Below are 18,293 nucleotides of genomic sequence, written 5' to 3'. Positions count from 1 at the left end.
AATGATAATGATAGTCCGTCAGGCTTAGCCTGTGTCTAAGCTGAGGTAAAAGATCCGTAGTCCAACACAGATTATTACTAATTCATCTGATTGCTGTTATTTTCTCACAATTTGTTTTATTTTGAGGATACATTAAGAACCTTTGTGGTACCTAAATTTGGTTTCCGGTAAATTTAATCATACAATCATATTTTTGTGTGGTGTTGCAGCAATTTTGGGAACTCATTTGCTCCCTCTTGAAATCACGATCACTGAGAATACAGGCATAAGTATATGTATTCAAACCTAGGTGACTTAATTGTGTCTATACATTTAGGGATAATTCCAGGAATTAGGGTCCACTGACATTTTTGTGTCCCTGTTACATCTGACCTTTGTTATTTGACATGGAAATATTAGCGGAATTGATTTCAAACTATTACTATTTGTGTGGCGGGCAATTTGCATTAATTCATCACTCTTGGAAATTAGAAAATGTGTTCTGGAATTACCCTTAGTCCCTTTACAGAAATTTAATTAAAATCATTTTCAACTGGGCACATCACATAACGCTGTTTAAGATTAACTTACTTTCTTTAGTGCAAAGATAAATCCACCAGTCTCAAAATTAAGTGGGAATACACAATTAAACACCGCTCACTGCCATGAAAGGGGGAAGGGGGCATTGGGGACCATGCAGTGCTCCCAAGAGTTCTGACAAAATTAGAATGCTTGCCACAACCCTGCATATTGCAGACTATGCAAACGAAGCATAAAAATCACTTCCATAATTATACTCTTATGGTACATTTAGTCTTGATCAATTTCCTCCACACAAGTCAACATTGTATTTGCTTGTTTCTTTGACATGTTTTTCTTCTCTCAGCATTTTTGTTTTGTCTCTGAGGTGTTTTTATCTTCCTTTTTCTAATACATACTGTTAGGAGATCGTATCAAAGCCAAATGAACCAAACCTTTGTGCACAATGCAATAATGTCATCAGAGCAAATTGTAGACATTTTCTGAGGGATGCGTCGTCCCCAATGAAAAGTAAGAAAGATACCCACATACAACATGTTACACTACTCCGGTTTGCCAATGGACCATACTGGCAATCATTGCACATGAAAAAGTACGCATTACAGAAGTTCATGTCCTTCATTGTCCCAACCTCTGCCAGTATATAATATTTAACACCTCAATGACCTTCACCTGAATTACCACATATCCTAATACACAGCCCTTGGTGTACTTCACACTAAGGATAATTATGGGCAGTTCTAGAGCCAAATTTTCAGGGGTTGGGAGGAGTTGCTGGTACATGTCTATTATAAAGTTCTCTCTTGACAATAAGTACCACAACTGTGAAATACCTGAAAACCTTCTCAACTAGAATACAAACAATAAATCAATGCCTAAAAGCAACAGTTTCAATCAGCAACTGATACAAGACACTTGGTCTTACCACTGAATTCCCTACTTTAAGTCTAGCGAACATTTTCTGACAACATTTGTCACAAAAATGTACATGGGGGGACTTTAGCTTCTGTACTTAAACAACATAAACTAATTACACATGTTTCTATTTAAGGCTTGATGCACAGTTCTAAACTTTTTGAGAACCCATCAGGAGAAAAAGGAGGCACTGAGCAGTTGCATCATTCATATTTAAATGTTAAAATAACTCAACTCTCCTTCCAGGGATGGGCGAGATCCCTTAAAGCCCCACATACCCCATAGATCTGCCCATATGTAATGGTTTTGGATTCAAACTGAGTAGAATCTCAAGACCTGCTGTGCATGCATATTACAGAACTGAAAGTCGTTTTCGCATGAGCTGGTCTTCATTTGTCACTCTGTTCATCACAACCTTTGGACAGCTGACTGAAGTCAACGGGAGAATTCTTCACACTCTGGCTCCAGTTTTGCCCATCGAAGTCAATCACTACGACGTCGGTGCTGTCTAGTGTCCCTTTGTCTAGACAGTGGAATGTCACACCTAAAACACAAGAAAGGATGAACTTTGTTGGCAAAGATACGGGCCCTGGCTAACAATATTTCCCACAAGGCCACAGGGGAATCGGGGTCCCAATTGACATTTTATGCATGTTGGCAGACTTCAAACCCCTTTAATTTTCCAACCCTCAATACCGATGGCAACTTCTGTCAAACAACAGACCTATTCATGAGAAAGAAAGTTTCAAAAGTATTGAAAAGTATGAATGCATATAACAAATGTACACTGGAAACTTTCAAATGGAATGGTGCAAGACTATTCCATGGTGAGAGTGCATTTCCAAGATTCCTTTTTAAAGGCATGTTTAATCAGAAAATTTACATTATTCATAACAGAAAATAGGTATTAATTTGTAATGAAATTGTCTTTCACTGCTTTTGTTTCTACTCTCAAATTCCCCAAATGAAAAGTTACCCATGCTTTTAACTCATATGTTCAATTCATGATTAAACTTTACTTTCAGAAAAACAAAGTTAGCATAAGTTAGCATGAGCTAATATTACTTTGCATGAGATGTGAAGCCTTTAGAACGTTTAAAGACAGAGTTGGTGTCATGCACAGTGGAGGATAGAATTCAGATGGGATCCTGCAAAATGCCAAGGGGTACTTCAGATCTCAGGTTTCTGCATCAGAAAGCACAGAGAGAAACTTTCATTGTAATCTTGATTTAGCCCCTTAAAGAGGAGTGAACTCTTACCTTTTCCATCTGGGTTGGTCCTTGGTGTGTAAAAACTCTGAACCCCGCAAGTTTTACAAAATGTGTGCTTGGCAGCCCCAGTGTTGAATGTATAGCATGTGAGGTTGTGTGCGCCCTAGTGGTTGGTTAGAATGAAAAGTGGATTTCTCGTTAATTTATCTGTTTCCTTATAAAATGATCGTTTGAAAACACGTAATTTTATGGGGTTGAAATTCAATGTGAAATGATCCTAAAGTGCATTTCAATTGATTAATCTGAAAAAAAAAGACCCCCAACGAGATAAAACCTGTAGGACTGAACTTATACTACACGAAGAGTATAGTCCACTTAGAACGTTCTGCACCATTTAGTTTGTTCAAAATAATACTCCAACATACAAGTATTTCAATTACATGTATTCTCATCGGCTGCATCGTTCTCCACAATTTCATGATGTGTACAGATTTTAAGTTCATAACTCCATGAAAGGAAACAGTGTTCTGTATTGTAAAGTGGGTTGAGTAAGAAATACAACGGTGATAAAAGTTTGATCAAGGTACATGTAATAAATTCTAAGGAGGGTGGCAAAAATTGTATCAGGTTCTTTCTTTTTCTTAAAAGAGTGGCCTCGCCTCTGTAAACCAAAAGTTGAGGAAAACTAGATGCATTTTTCTCTAATATGAGGTTATTTTTACGCTCTGGGCATTACTGTTCCATTATTCATTTTACTCTTCTAATTTCATTCAGTCAGTTAGATGTAGATTTGAACCAACTACAAATTGCCAATACATTTGCAGCAAGATTACTACCTGCAAAATGAAAATATTCCAGCACGATTGACACTGGAAACAAATAAAAAGAGACCCTGCCCCCAAAAATCTATTTAATGAGATTAAGCCCTGATTATTACTCCAACGGATGAGCAAGGTTTTTGCTTGTTTCTTTTGTTCAGTTTCTCTTCTGACGTGGAAGGATAACCTACCTGCAAAAGTTTGAAGTGAGAGTTAGGAACTATGAAGTGCTTGTTTTGTTTCATTGTGCAAATACTGCAACTGAGAATGCAAAGGAAACCAGACTCATGTTATAAGCATTACGTGAATTTGGATTTTCAAGAATAATGCAGTGCTTGTAAATGCACCTGGGTGTCCCATTTTACTGGTATCTGATTTAATGTGCACTTGCATATTCGGGAGCAAAAGTGTGGCATCATCTGAGGCAGAAACCCCAGTTCTAGCTATTCTGCACTAAAATTGAACAGACTTTTGGATATTTTGCTGTCGTAAATTCAGTTGACTCCTTTGATTCACTGTTGTTTCAGCTCACGACAGCAGATGAATGTGCTAAGTTTTCTCACAAATAGTTTCACAGAGCAAATTTGGGATAAACAATTTGAACAGAAAAGCCCCAAATGAATGATATCTCCCTGTATGACATCACAGAAAGGCCATCATGTGGCTGGAAAAACATTGGAAATGGTTCATGCTTAAAAGTGCACTTTGCAATGAAAGTATTGAAATATGCATTTCAGATAGTTTTCTTATATTCAAGGGTAGAAAATTCCACAAAACACATTCCAAAGTAAAGTTCACATCATGGCCCCTTTGTTTTCATGTAACCCTACCCCCTGCCCTGGATGAGCAAAGAAAATATATTGATATCGGTATTAGTAATTAGAATCCTTTTATGGCTAGGGTTCTTAGTGTTGACACCTGTTCAGGGACCTGATCCTCAGGGGTAAAATGGAGGCACTAAGGTGGGGCATGGGGCCACCTGTCCCCCTCCAAAGTCATCTCATGTCCCGCCCCCTCTAAGTTTGCCCTCCCCACAAATTGCATGTAAAGATTCATTCTGTATTTCATTTGCTATCCTGAAATAGAATTAACACTGGAAGTGGAGAAGCACTAACTTGGCTAGATAAAACACCCTACATGGCCTGAGCGTCTACTGTCCCTGAAAATATTTCTATGCCCCCCTCCCATTTGTAGGATCTGACACCCCCAATGCTACTGTGACTAGTCCACTGAAGAAAATCTTATTCATGAAACAGGTATTAAAACCAGATGTTTTTCTCTCATCCTTCTTTCTGGGATTGCATATCAACAGTTTGCCAAAGGTTCTTGTAAAAGTACAACACAGCAACCTTGCAGTGTACATGAGTGTAGGCAAGCTGACTCTTACTTGCAGTTGAAGACGAACAATTTCCTGGGAGCCAGGACCTCAAACCTGACTTCACCACAGTGGCATCCTCCAAGATGTTTCACAAGATCTCCTTCCATTCTTGCGATCTAGGCCATGCAGGATCTGTTGATTTTTATCAATACAACAATTTTCATGAATTTGCCATTGATGAAATTTTACACTGGGAAGAAAAAACCCTCTTTGCCGAGTCCAGCTGTTGCCTGTTGCCTTTCACTGAATGCTCAGTGCTGACAAGTTGTAAGAAAAAAATTCAAGAGCTTACTTGTGTGGGTTCGGAGTCCCTAATCTGCTTATGAATGAAGATGTCTAATCTGCAATTGATCCTAAACTCATTCTAGCTACAAGACTGATAAGCCTCTTTTTAAGGTATACATATAGGGCTTGTTCGTTTAACAGACGGAGCTAAATCTCGATCAGTGATCCCATCACTGGTTTGCTCCATCCATCAGGCGAGTTTTGGGGTCAGAGATCCAATGACAGATCACTGATCGTGATCTGGTGTTGTGTGAAACTATAGAGGAAGGACACAGAAGGAGTTTGAACTGCCCGGGCTGTAACATCTGGCCAATTACCGCTTTCTGGCATGCCTGGTATGTCCATAGCCAGAGCGCAGTGAACGCTTGCGACGCACCATCTGTTTCACAACCACAAAACCCTTTTGTAGCCTATGATCGCAGCCGCAATTTGTCGATGGTAATCTGCATCTTTAAAACTTTGTGTACTGAGGTATAGCAAGTTGTTGGTGCTTGGTATGATCTCATGACAACATCAAATTTAATGCTTGCACAGTTGCTTGCATTACGCTGTGTGGCCTAAATCTACATATGCAGTCATTGCCCTTAACGAACTCTTTCTTCTGGAGTTATTTGGGAATAAATAGCCTGGTTGTTTACAAGATATTGTGTTTTGTTCGAATAATTTTTATTATGGCATTTGCACAAAAGCGTATGCTATGAGATTTCACAATCATTCCCTGTGATGAAATAGCGCATTTCGTTCCCAATGAGCTAAGGTTTCCGGTAGTAGTGAACATTTTGTTGGCCAGTCTTAGGCAAATTCGTACCAAGTCTTTGAAGTCTGTTGTATTTTAGGGAGGGGAATAAAATTACAAACTTTGCATGAATAATGGAAGAGTGTATCAAAGTTTAAAAAGTTTATTTACGATGGCGAAAGTACATGTGTGTAGGTCTAATATCAGAAATCTTTCTCTATTTCCTGGTCACATCGATAATTTGTATTTAATTGCAAGCAAAAAACTACAAGTATTGCTAGGATATTACTGGCCCCACTTGTCCGACTAAGACGCAGGCAGTAATCAGGCATTTTTGGAATGTTTTCTATTATTCGTCTGACTTGACCGCGATCATCATTGATTGCTTTGAAGTGTGCGAGTTGCAACTCCTTCTGTGTCCTTCCTCTATGGTGAAACAAACAGGCCCGTATTTACACCGATGGGTGGCAGCTACGAAGTACCTCCATGGTATAAGCATTGACATAACCAGCATAAGAGAGAAATAAAGCAAATCATGTGAATGATTTTTCACACTACAAATGGCCTCTCACAACAAGAACCAAAGGCAAACATGTAACTTAACATGCATGATGGTATAGTCGCCAGGTCCCTTACATGGCCACTTACTGTAAAAACCAATGAGACTTGACAATAGGTGGTGAAAGTAGGGACATGGTGACTGTATACGGTCACCCACATTTGACTCTACCACTCGCCTTTTCAATTTCAAAACATCTGGACATGGTCGTCCGACCATTTCCAAATGTTAGAAGAAGCGATTTGTAGAGTCCAGTTGTACCTAATCAGACTGCATCTTCATGATTTTTCCTTCAAGAAAACTGACATTGTGACTTTCGATCTCTGTTACTGCATAAGTGCATTAATAATACAAACATGGAAACACATTTCAATCGTCTCCAGGTAGTAGCCTGCCACTGCCAGTGTAGTCCTGATCATATCAGCGGCCGGCCGCGGCGGAAGTACATGTACACCACTGCCAAATTTTACCACGTGGACATGTCGACATGAAGAATAGCGCCCTCAATCAGGTTACACTGTCCAATGTAAACAAGGCAAAACAGGATATGTTTAAATAACGTCTTCGTTCCATAACTTGGCTTCTCCAGTTTTAACTCCACACCTAATGTTTTCAAATTTTGCGTAATAATGCATAAATCCAGTCATTGTTATATTTAAAAAAGCTCATGCTGTTGATTGACGATAGCAATATTCTAATATAGTTCAAATATAGACAGTTTTGGTGACTGATGAGACAAACACTTGCGGCTGAACCGAGATTTAGAAAATTCCAAACGTATCTACAGAATGAATGGCGCGTGGACTTATCTCGCTGTTACCGGCCTAGCTAGCTGCGTGCATGCTGAGAGCTTTTACTATCGTTAATCTTGCCTTGTCCTTGAAATAGCGAGGTATACTACATGTACGCGAGGAAGCATAGTGCATTTATACCCCAAAAGATTAAAAGGTAAGACATTTACATATTGATTTGAGTTCAAAAGCACTGTTGAACGATTGGGTCCGCGTTTTCGTTGCTTTCTCTTGCGGCAATTTTATTTTTCCCTCCAATTTTTGTCTGGCATTTTCACTCATATTGCTGCACTACGTCTGCAGACCTGCCAACATGTTGTAGGCCTACTTCTTTTTAAGTGATGCATTATTGCACAGTAAATTAAAAATTTTAATGAAATGAAGGTTCATTTAAATATCTTTTAACCTATTGTGTGGTAATGCCTGACCTCAGGAAGGAGCACGGCTAGGTTGGTAGGTCAGTGTGACTGTCATGGTTGTAACTTCACTAACTAAAATGGGGAAGAATTCTATCCATGGACATCACTCATTTCTACCAACAGTACAGTAATACGTACTGGTCGGCCTAAAAAGGCCAACTTTATCAGGGAAAAGCATTTAGAAAACATTTTTTTCAGACTAGTTTCATTCTTCTAGAATCATTGTAACGAGTGTCAGCATGGTCATTTGAGTTATGTGGGTATGAAACTCTTCCTGTCTCAGTGAAACAAATTATCAAAATAAATTTTGCAGATAATTTAGATTTTACACAAATTATGGTGTATGCTTTGCGCAACGTTTTGTATTGTTTAACTGTATACTGAATGGTTCCATTTCTATGCATATTCTTTTGATGTGCGAACATATGTAGCTCTTTAGTACTAAGCAGAGGTTTAAATGTACGCAAATCACTGGAAAAATTGTGGTCTTCGAAACAAAACAGATTTATTCACTAAAGTTTTAAATGCAAGATATATGCTGTACATTCCAAGAGTTTACTCGAACATACGAATAAAAAATTTATAATTGACAAGAGTTCAGTGTTGAAACAGTTCAGATTAAAGAGCTTGTTCCGGAGACGTAAGTCTGCACACCTGTTTTATGTCAAAAAATTATCATTGGCCATTAACACTTTGAAGTCTGATTACACCATCTCCGATTTCACTTTGCTCTCAGGTCAGGCACTCCTTGAAGCTAGACAGATCAACCCTGGAGAAAATGGTACGGGAGATACTATACATGCCACGTGACTTCTGAACCCAAACAGCCCGTCATTTGCCAGCCTGTCAGTGTACACATCAGAGGCAGCACACAAGCTGTACACTTCTCACACACACTGTAACTGCAGGGTGGAACGGAGCTCTACAGGGGAGCATTAACGTCAGGAATCTCTTCGTTACAAGTATCCCATCTGAAGCAGTCTGTTCCCCTTGAGCATGGATATTATTAATTTGTGGTTGAACGACAAAAGCACCTAGATCTTTTCCACGATGGAAAGCCTTAGGAGAGGTAGCAGACCACAGCCTGACCATGTCATTCAATCCCAGATCAAGCAGCTGGCAGGTTGGTATTTTTCTTTAGCATTTTTAAAAAATGTTTTTTAAATTTCCAAAATAATAGTTTGAAATTGGAAGGTTGGAGATTGTGAGGGTTCATTCTGGCTGTGCTATAATGATGAACATTTCCTTCCTCTGCACAATTTTTTACAAGGCTTACATGTAAATTCAACCTTTCACAAAATATAACCAGCTCTGTGGACATGAGTCATAAAGCGCCACAGCCTATTTCGAATTACAGACCTTTGACAGAGTCTTGCCCTGAGCAAATCAGTAGGAACCTGAAACCTTTTTACTAATTTACAGTGTCCATTTTTTCTGGCTGCCGAAATGAGCGACATCAACATAAGAACTCAGTTTGTTCTTTCTAATTAACCTGAATCTAATTTCTAATCTAACCTGAAAGAAAATTACTCCAAACGGCCTTATGGCTCATTGCTGCTGAGCAGGTGACAAATCAAGTACAGTGTACATGTACATGCATGCATACTTTCCGTGAAACAAGGGGACTTTCCTTTTTTTAGCACCAACTTTGCAATTTTGTCCGTCAGTGAAATAGCTGTAAGTGATATGTACAATGCGCATGTGTGTAGTGAGGTTCTTTATGTGCATTTTCTTCATGCAGGGTATGATGAATACATGTAGTTGTTATTGCAGGGGTTTCCCATTGAAGGCTTTATGAAGGTGACGGAGAGCAAGGAGTTATGTTTGCTTCTTTTCGGGAAGGGGTGGAGATGTGTAGGAAACTGGTATGAAAGAGCTACCCATGGTTATGACAATTCCATATGTGCCGGTAATGTCACACTATTGTTCTAATGAGAGTGTTTTCAGTAGGTATGATGACTTAAAGGAATTTTGTATAAATCTGAAAACTATCGCTAATTGACTGAATTATCATTTGTATATTGCCAGCAAATGTACAAAAAGACACACAGACATTTATCAAAGCTAACTAATATAGGCCACCGTGTTGACAACAAGTTAGAGTTACCGGTATTTTTGAGTGGAGTAATTACCTTGTGGAAGGAAAATTTCACAGTAATTCCTCTGTGTTTGTACAGTACCCATAATAGCCTTGAAAATAGCTCAAAAAGAAAGAAAGGAAGGCAAATGGCTGTCCACTTAATATCTTTGAAGTCTTGCTGATGTGCATCAAGTGACTCCATCTACAAGTAGCCAAAGTATATGTTTTTCGTACAATGTGTCCAATGCATGGAGCATTCACTTTGAGTTTTGATAACACTCCCTGTAGGCCTTTTCCCACTTGTTTTGTGTAGAAACCCTGAACTCTCTTTGTCCCTAGTCAGTATTTATTGTGACGGACACCTTTGTGGATGCTTCCTTGGTACATGTACATGTGGGTTGCATGAGTGGGGTACAAGTTGTAGACTTTGGCTGAAGGAAATTGATGGTTTTGGAAGTTAATGAGACCACAAAAAAGGCAGTTACTCTCTTCAATAAGAAATTGAAATTAAATTAAATTTTTCCTTACAAAAGCTTCACCTGTGAAGTAGGCCTTTAAACTCTTGTGATCTCAAATGTCATTTGTGAAGGATGGATGAATTGGAAGCCTATTGTCCATTGAGACATTTGATCTATAATTAAGTGTAAATTTGTTGGGTGTGTATTTGCCAGATCCAAGGGTATAACATCTGGAAGTGGAAGTAAATGAGATTTCTTTAAGCCTGATAATTGGGTTACAGATTTTTGATATTCCAAATTTCACAATTTGTGGGACAGACTGGCTTGAACCATAGAGCTACAGAAGGGTCAACTGCTGCCATGTTGTTTGCCTTGTGCTACTGTGTATATGTACACAGTGGATTTGTGAGATAATAAGGAATTGATTGACTGATATTAATGGTGCAGAAATGCTTGTGTGACAAGCCGCACTGGCTTGCAGTGTGGTGGCATTCATGGATGTGGCACAGGCAAAGCCAAAAGTTAATTGTGGAATGTTTGGAAAAGATTCTGTAATGCCATGGGAACACCCACATATTGTAAGTTCAATTCACGGATGTACAATCAGCAGCATATATCTTCATTTATACACAACGAGTACAGTACAGGTGCATGTGGGCCTACAGTACAGGTGCATTACAGGTGCATGTTTGTAGGCCTACTGATTTGCACACATAAAAACTTGATTACTTAGTAATGGGTCTAAAATTCACAGTAAATGTACTTTGGGGCTGGCTTAGACTGAACAGTGACAATGGTTTTGATGAACCCTTCAGCAGATTGTGTAGAGTAACCAAGCGACTGGTAATTTTGACCCCGGACAGAAGTCACAATGTCACACCTTCAGAGCCAGCTAGTCTATGACAGAGCAAACAGAATTGTTTGCCTTCCTCCCCCCACGCTAACTTCATAATTGAGACTATGTTGGTGTCTGAAGATGAAAGCCAGGAAATTTTCAACCAACAAGTTTGCTCTCTTCCACACATGCAAACAAGTAAGATAAGATTCTAGGCAAAATGTTCCAGATGATATTGACTTCTTACATACCACTGTGGTATGATTGCAAATTATAATTTACAACAACCGATAAATTTGCCAAGGCCATTATCAAGCAAACATTTGTCAATTTAGTTGGAGTTTTGATGTACGTGTGATTAGATTAATCAAATCTGCATATATGTACATTGCTACATTTTATATTGTGGCAAAATCCAGTAAGATCCTTCCTAAAAGACATTTATATTTTCACATAAACTGTATCTTCTCAGCAAGAAGACTATGAAAGGAAGAAGGAGGCAGATAAGCTTATTAAAGGCCTCAAGCAACATGCTAGACAGCAAAGTACTTGCAAAGTCATGTGTAAGGCTGTAAACTCTTAGTTTTATTGATTTATTGGTGTTAAGTTGTAAACCTGCAGTGTATAGACCTTCCAGAATGGCTGCAGAGAATTTCAACCTGGAGAAACTTTTTGTTTGCTATGAATGCGTTGGATATACATGTACACGTAGCATAACATGCAGAGTATACAATGCACATGTGCATGTATGATGCTAAATTGTGCACATGTTAAAGCACATGTGTATTTTCCGTACTCATGCCCGCCAAGAATAGAAAGTGTGTCACGTACAGTCTCCACGCATATGTGTGTACACACACGTGTACATTAGGACCTACAGTGCAAAGCAATAATTCTGGAACTTCAGTCCAAAATCAATGACATATTTTTGTGAGAATCCCATGAAAATGTAAACCAGTATTTTGCCAGAAATGTGTTCCTTTTAAACGACAAGTAACTCCCCACAGCTGTAAATTAAATGTTCTGTCAAACATTGACAGGCTTCACAATTTGAGCTGCATTATCCATGTACTGGTACATTTCAGAAATTGTTAGTGTTTTGGTGTGGATCATAGAGTTGGATATGTAATGTGGACCCCACTCATTGCCTGAAGTTGGAGATCTATGTACATTGCACCATACGTACCAGTGCAACAAGCCTGGCTGCCAGAAAATGCAAGACTAACATTGGACTGAGAACTATCGTGGAGCCACGTTCAAATTTGAGCCAACTCCCTAGCTGTACAGCTTCCATTTGTGACATTTAGGTACCCTGGGACTTGCCTTTGTCACTGACAAGAACACCACCCCACACAAACATGTTCTCGAAATAAACTGAAGTCGCACACTTAATAGTTTTATACGCATGGATTGTTGCATTATACTGACTAGAAGATAACATGGCCAATGTGATGTAAATAAATCCTTTGAAGATATTTGTGTTTGTGAAATCCAAGATGTTGTACAATTTTACAAGGGTCCATGTGACGAAAATCAGTAGATTGCATTCTAAGTTAATTCTGTACAAGAAATAGAAACAAAAAGAGAAGACACTGCTGAAATGTAAGACAAGTTGGTCTGCATGTGTGTTTTGTCTGATCATGCAACAAGTATACATGTATGGAATAAAATATGATAGGAGTTTCTATGATCTACATGTAAGTACATGCCCCCAAGGAAAATAAACAATATCTTCCACATCTGTTGGTTTTTATTGACATCTCTGGTACTCCACCTGCCCAGACATAAAAAGGTTGCTTTGACAGGTGGCCAGCATTAAAAGGCATCACCCAATCCCACTTTATTTTATGGCTATAGTATTATGTGCGCTTGTGTGGGAAGTTAACCAAATTGCAACACAACAGATGTGTAATATGATGTGTAGCATTCCGTAAAAGAAACTGTTCTGTTAATGCACAATTGAAAAGTTTAGGAAAATTCTGTAAAAAATATACTGTACTATTATACACAAATGATACTAGTCCCAGGCATTTATGAATTATGAACCCTCATGCAACAGGAAAAAGGAGCTTACGTGAACATTAGCTTAATACTCTCACTATATACCAGCCTAAGCCAGTGAATCTCATATTAAACTTTCAAAGGAATGTTTTCAAGACAGCCAAGCTAGGCCAAGCCGATGCTAAAATTATTTCCTGGTACCAGTACGTGATGTCATAAAGATAAGATTAATACGCAGAAGAGTTGCTCAATGAAATCTTGTGGTGGGCGGCCTCTTTTACTGCAAACTGTTGATATAAAATTGTCTTGTGCCTAGCAAAAGAGCATTTGGGCATTTTTTTTTCCGCTAGGCAGCAGAAAAAAATGCATTAATATATTTAATTTCCTCACTCCGTTACACAGTATGCACTTGTATCACTGGACTGTAAACATGTCGAGCTAATTTTAGAGAAAAAGGATGCGGTCTAAGCTATTCCTTCCAGTAAGGAAAATGAGAACATTCCAGTATCAAGTTCCTCTGAAGGTTTCCCAAAATAGCTTGACATTTTCCGAGGCACAGGTATATTGAAATGAAAAGCAAGTAAGTTAATACCAGTCTTAATTTTGTGTGGAAATCAGGGTGCACTCAAGAGTTCTCTTGGCAGGATATCAACATGTAACCAGATATGTGGTATTTTCTTGTGAATTTTGAGAAAAAAAGTTAAACCTCCAGCTTCACCATTATTAAAAACTTCCCCTGAGAACCATGAAATAATAGCTCCCTGTTGGTCTCATGTATTCAATTCCCCCGTGAAGGAATCTTTAAACTTGATCTGTCTCTGTTTACAGTCCTTCTTGTCTGACACAATAAGTTAATGTGTTTGGCTGGAAAATGGCAAGTGTGCTGTATCATGGCCTATCACACTGTGTACTGTTTGTTCTGTCGGGAGAGTAAACAATTGCATATCTGAAATGGAACAGCTTGGAGTTGAGTTGGGTCTATCACATTTGAGGCACTTCTCCATATGTCACAATGGTGGCTTGTCACAACTTTTGTAACTGCTCGAGATGACTCAAAGAGATGAAATGCTGCATGCGTCCTAAACATTTGGCTAGAAAATCTAAGCAGGCCTCTGCATCATGTGGGGGTTTCCATGGAAACCATGAGGATAATATTCCATATGTTTCTATGGTAGAAGGTAAGCTTCATGAACTGCACTTTTTAATGCATTAAAGTTCCTTGACCTCATTAGCATTGCTATTGTTATAAAACCCTGGCATTCAACAATTGTAGGCACAGAACATGAGTTGAGTGTGTTTCTTTTACTAGACAACATTTGTTACATTAAGTATGTCAAATTGCACTACTTTTGGAGTGGCACTCTCTCCTTGTAGGTCACTTTTCAATGTTGCTTGGTAAATGGTAATATGGAGCATTTAGGAATGCAAACAGCTGTTGGGTCCAGCGTACAAAGTCTTCTGGTCGCTGTGTAAAACTTGTGGATTATCTGCCACAGAAAAACTGGGTGAGGTATTAAACCATGCATTTGCAGGCTTTTTTGTTTGTTTGGAATCTTTCCAAATGTATGCAAAACTCAAAACCAGCACTGTGCAGTTGTGAACCAATCTCTCATTCTTTGTATGTAACATACATACATATGCAAAATATTGTTACCTCAAGACCCATATAAAGTAATAAAGGTTGGGCTTTATTAATCTTGGACAGGTCAAAATACTGTTACATGAACTGATAGAATAGTTGGATTTTATTAAATCCATAATGTAATCTATGCAGTTCACTTACAAATTGAAGCAGGAACAGATTCACATGATGTAATGTGCACCGGCTTACATTCATCAATTACCAACTTTTGTTAATGTTGGGCAAACATGTACTGCTACTACAGTGTCCATGTACCTAGACTGCTACAATATTTATTGCATAAAGTGCTTCTGTAAACTGGACAAGCAAATGCAAAAGCACATTTGACATTATGAAGCACTTGGAGCATTGCAGCGTTGAAATCTAAGGCTGAAGTGCATTTAACTTTTGCAAATTTGCAGCATGGATATTTCTGTGACATTACAAGATTGTGCTTGTGTTTGGTTATGCTCGAAGCATCCCACCTGCAGCTCCACATGCACCAGTGTCCGTGAGACATGATGTACATGTACCACATGTACTACAAACACTCAACTCTTCACTGATCTGCTTGCAGTGCAGGATTTGGTTTGACAGTATGTACATACAGTATGTACATGTTTACTTCAGTTCCCTTCAGGCCTGGTCACTAAGGAAATTGTATTGAATGGGGTCAAGCATGCTCATCGAGAGTCTTTCTCACTTGCAGAAATGTGGATGATTCAACCACCACCTGTTTGCATTTCCTGTGCTTTTTTTTATACTGCACTGCCATTCCATGAAATTTACATTTCGATACCTAGCTTGCTAGACATTTTAACTGATGAATCTGTTGCTAGGACACAAGCACTTAAGTGAATTAATGAATAAATTACATGTGCATCTGCCTTTTGTCCTTTTGTTAATTTATTCCTCCTCAACAAATGAAAGGTTTTTGCAGCAACACATTTTTACACTAAATGGATAGTTACAAGCATTCTACAGTACATGTAGTTCAAATGGCCCAGTAACTTAGAGTGAGGTGACTCACACATAAAGTAATGCAGGTGTTGCGTGACTGTGTTTGACACTACAAATGTACATGTACAGTAGCTTGTGAAAATTACAGCTTTGTAGATGTACATGTAGATGCAGGATGAGTAGACAAACTGTGGCTTGCCAATGGAAAAGTTTGCAGTAAAGACTATATTCAACTGAACTTTGATAATTTACTACTAATGTCGTAGAGATGTCCAAGTTGTGTCCTGAATACAGCATTGAACTATGAAGCACCAAAAAATTCATAATTGGAGACATTCACTTTGGTTTAATATAGAGCTAGGAAACAGCTTTTAAGTGCTGTGTGCTGAACATCCAATACAGGTAAGCCAAAGACAATACTTGACCCATGTGCAACACCTGTTGGTCAGTGCCCAGTAGGGACCTCCAACTGTTTGACAACTGTAGCCCTAGAAACTGTTGCCTTGACAGCATTAGAGATCAGGTTAACTCAGGACACTACACAGGGTCAGTAAGCCAGGCATATCATGCACTGTGGTTGTACTGTGTGGTTGAAGGTTTCTGCAAATAGGATTTGATATCTGAGCTGTGAGGCTGTCAAACATCCCCTTCGCGTTAGAGATTCTGTCAGTTAAACAGATTTTCCCTCAGTGTTTTTGTAAACTACCACTACATTTCCATAGAGTACAGAAAAAGTTATGTAGTGCAAGACTTTAGTAAGTACATGTACAGTATTATTACAAGTGTGAGTGTATACTGGTTCCCCAAATAGTTTGGATTAAGGAAAAAAAATTGATTGCAAAATACCAAAGAGACCTCACTAGTTAAATTTATTTTCTTGTTTCTGTCATCTTTTACCTACATGTAAATATACGCAGACTTCTTTGGGTAATTTAGCCCACAAACTCACAAGCCAGACTGTGCAGTTAGGCCAACAGATTTGCAATTCTCTGTACACAATTGAGACACCACGGCCGAGGTGACAAGTAAGGCTCAAAATTCCCCAATCCATCCAAATATTATCTAACCCAGGTGTTGCCTTAAGGTTGCCAAGGTTACTTATGGGTAATTTTGAATGGATTGATATTGAGCAGGTGTGTGTGTGTGGAATACCCATTTCCTTTTATACTACTTCCTTTGGAGTGTTTTCAACAAACATTACGCCAAGGCAACCAACCAGATCATGAAAATTTGTGGGCCTACCTCAGTATTGTGCATGCATTCAGAATTCAACGAATAGAATTGCATGGTTAGGAGACCACATATTATTGCTTTGTCGATCACCCATTGTATAATTTTTTTACACAAGTGAAAGATTTTTAGGTGGTGACTTGTTTCTGATCCCCTGGCCAGGAGGACTTGGGCTGTCAGCTGGAACCAGACAGTTATTATTGCTAAACGATGTACATGTACAATTGAAACAGTCTTTTGTTTATTGTGACCAATGTCACCATAGACACTGCAGGGCTGCAGCACACATCGCTTTTTAGCCAAAGGAGTTAATAAAATGCTTACTGTAAGAAACTAAGTGCACGTTGGTTAGTGCCAGCACCGATGACAACAGACTATTTTACATTTTAATGTAAAGGTAACATTGTAAAGATTGGAGTTGCAAGGTACTAATATTTAAATGTAACTGACTCAGACTCTAGACATTAAAGAATCATCACTTGGTGACTTCTGATTTATTCATAGACAAAGATGAACATTCCCTCTCCACATGACACCCTGATTTGGTCAAAGTATTTCCACTTGGGAGTACTTGGAACTGGAAGTACAGTGCCAGTACTGCATTTCCCTGTCTAACATTTTTAGGGAGAAAGGTTATGTCGTTTTTGAAGGGTGAACCTCTGCATCAAATCACTCCCAGACTACTGGCAGGTTGCCAGTGTTTGGTTTGACACAAGTCTGTAAGAACTTAAAGGGGCATCTAAATTACTTCTGGTACAAAAAGGCACTGTCCATAAGGATGTGTGTGTAACCAGTTTCCAACTGTATCCATGCAGATTGGATATATGGCCTAAGCTTTCCTGTTGTAGAAGTACATATGGTGTTATCAGGTTGGTACCAGACATGCCAATAAAAAAATGAACAAATCCCCATTTCAAGGATTTAATTTCCTCAATCACCAAATGCTGGTAAGACTATAATATACATGTAGTTGTTAGTGTGGTATATGCATGAATTTTACAAAATTAGCAATCCAAACACGTACCTGGAGCCATAAAAACATCAGTTCATGGACAGTCATGCGGCTGATATTCTGCTGAGCATGCTTTATAGCCACAGAACTGGCTACCTGTGTACACATTACATGGGTAATCAAGGGTGCTGGCTCCATGTCTTGATGTGGCTTTTGTACACAGATTTACTGCCCAAAGGTTTGTGTACAGTCTCTACCACGCTTCAGGGGGTCTGAATTGAGGCCTGTATGGAAGGTGGGAGTGCACATTGTAAAGAGTACCAGGGTAGTTGGCGTCCATCTGTTGGTGGTGTCCGATTTCAGTGGCTCCAGACTGCTACTCGTTACAGTTCTGTGGAAACACAAATACCACATACAGTAATAATGTGCATGCACACACCCATATAAGCTTGGTGCGTTCAGTATTCTTGGTGTTACATGTGTACAGCGCTGACGAGGACCAATGAATGAAATGTAGTTTGAGAC

The 18,293-nt window shown here is 38.9% G+C and overlaps 1 protein-coding gene across 6 annotated transcripts; it reads right to left on the bottom strand.

The window, feature by feature from the left end:
* Positions 1-71: 71 nt before the first annotated feature.
* Positions 72-17,993, bottom strand: LOC110981945 (centromere protein V-like). Of its 6 annotated transcripts, none has more exons than XM_087145904.1 (6): positions 17,841-17,993; positions 6,511-6,938; positions 4,851-4,973; positions 3,655-3,724; positions 2,694-2,808; positions 72-1,978 (listed from the first exon to the last, which is right to left on the bottom strand). In XM_087145904.1, exons 3-6 carry the CDS (start codon positions 4,946-4,948, stop codon positions 1,824-1,826), a joined length of 438 nt encoding a protein of 145 aa, XP_087002030.1. In that variant the 5' UTR covers positions 4,949-4,973; positions 6,511-6,938; positions 17,841-17,993; the 3' UTR covers positions 72-1,823. The 6 variants fall into 6 exon arrangements, with proteins under 6 accessions (XP_087002030.1, XP_087002029.1, XP_087002033.1 ...); XM_087145903.1 differs by having other exon boundaries at positions 6,600-6,938; XM_087145907.1 differs by having other exon boundaries at positions 6,683-6,938.
* Positions 17,994-18,293: the final 300 nt, after the last annotated feature.

This window comes from Acanthaster planci, linkage group LG01 (assembly GCF_054643075.1).
Source record: "Acanthaster planci isolate LZ-2023a linkage group LG01, COTS_SCS, whole genome shotgun sequence".
NCBI lineage: Eukaryota > Metazoa > Echinodermata > Asteroidea > Valvatida > Acanthasteridae > Acanthaster > Acanthaster planci.
The sequence above is the reverse complement of the archived record's forward strand: the minus strand, read 5'-3'. Positions and strand labels throughout refer to the sequence as shown.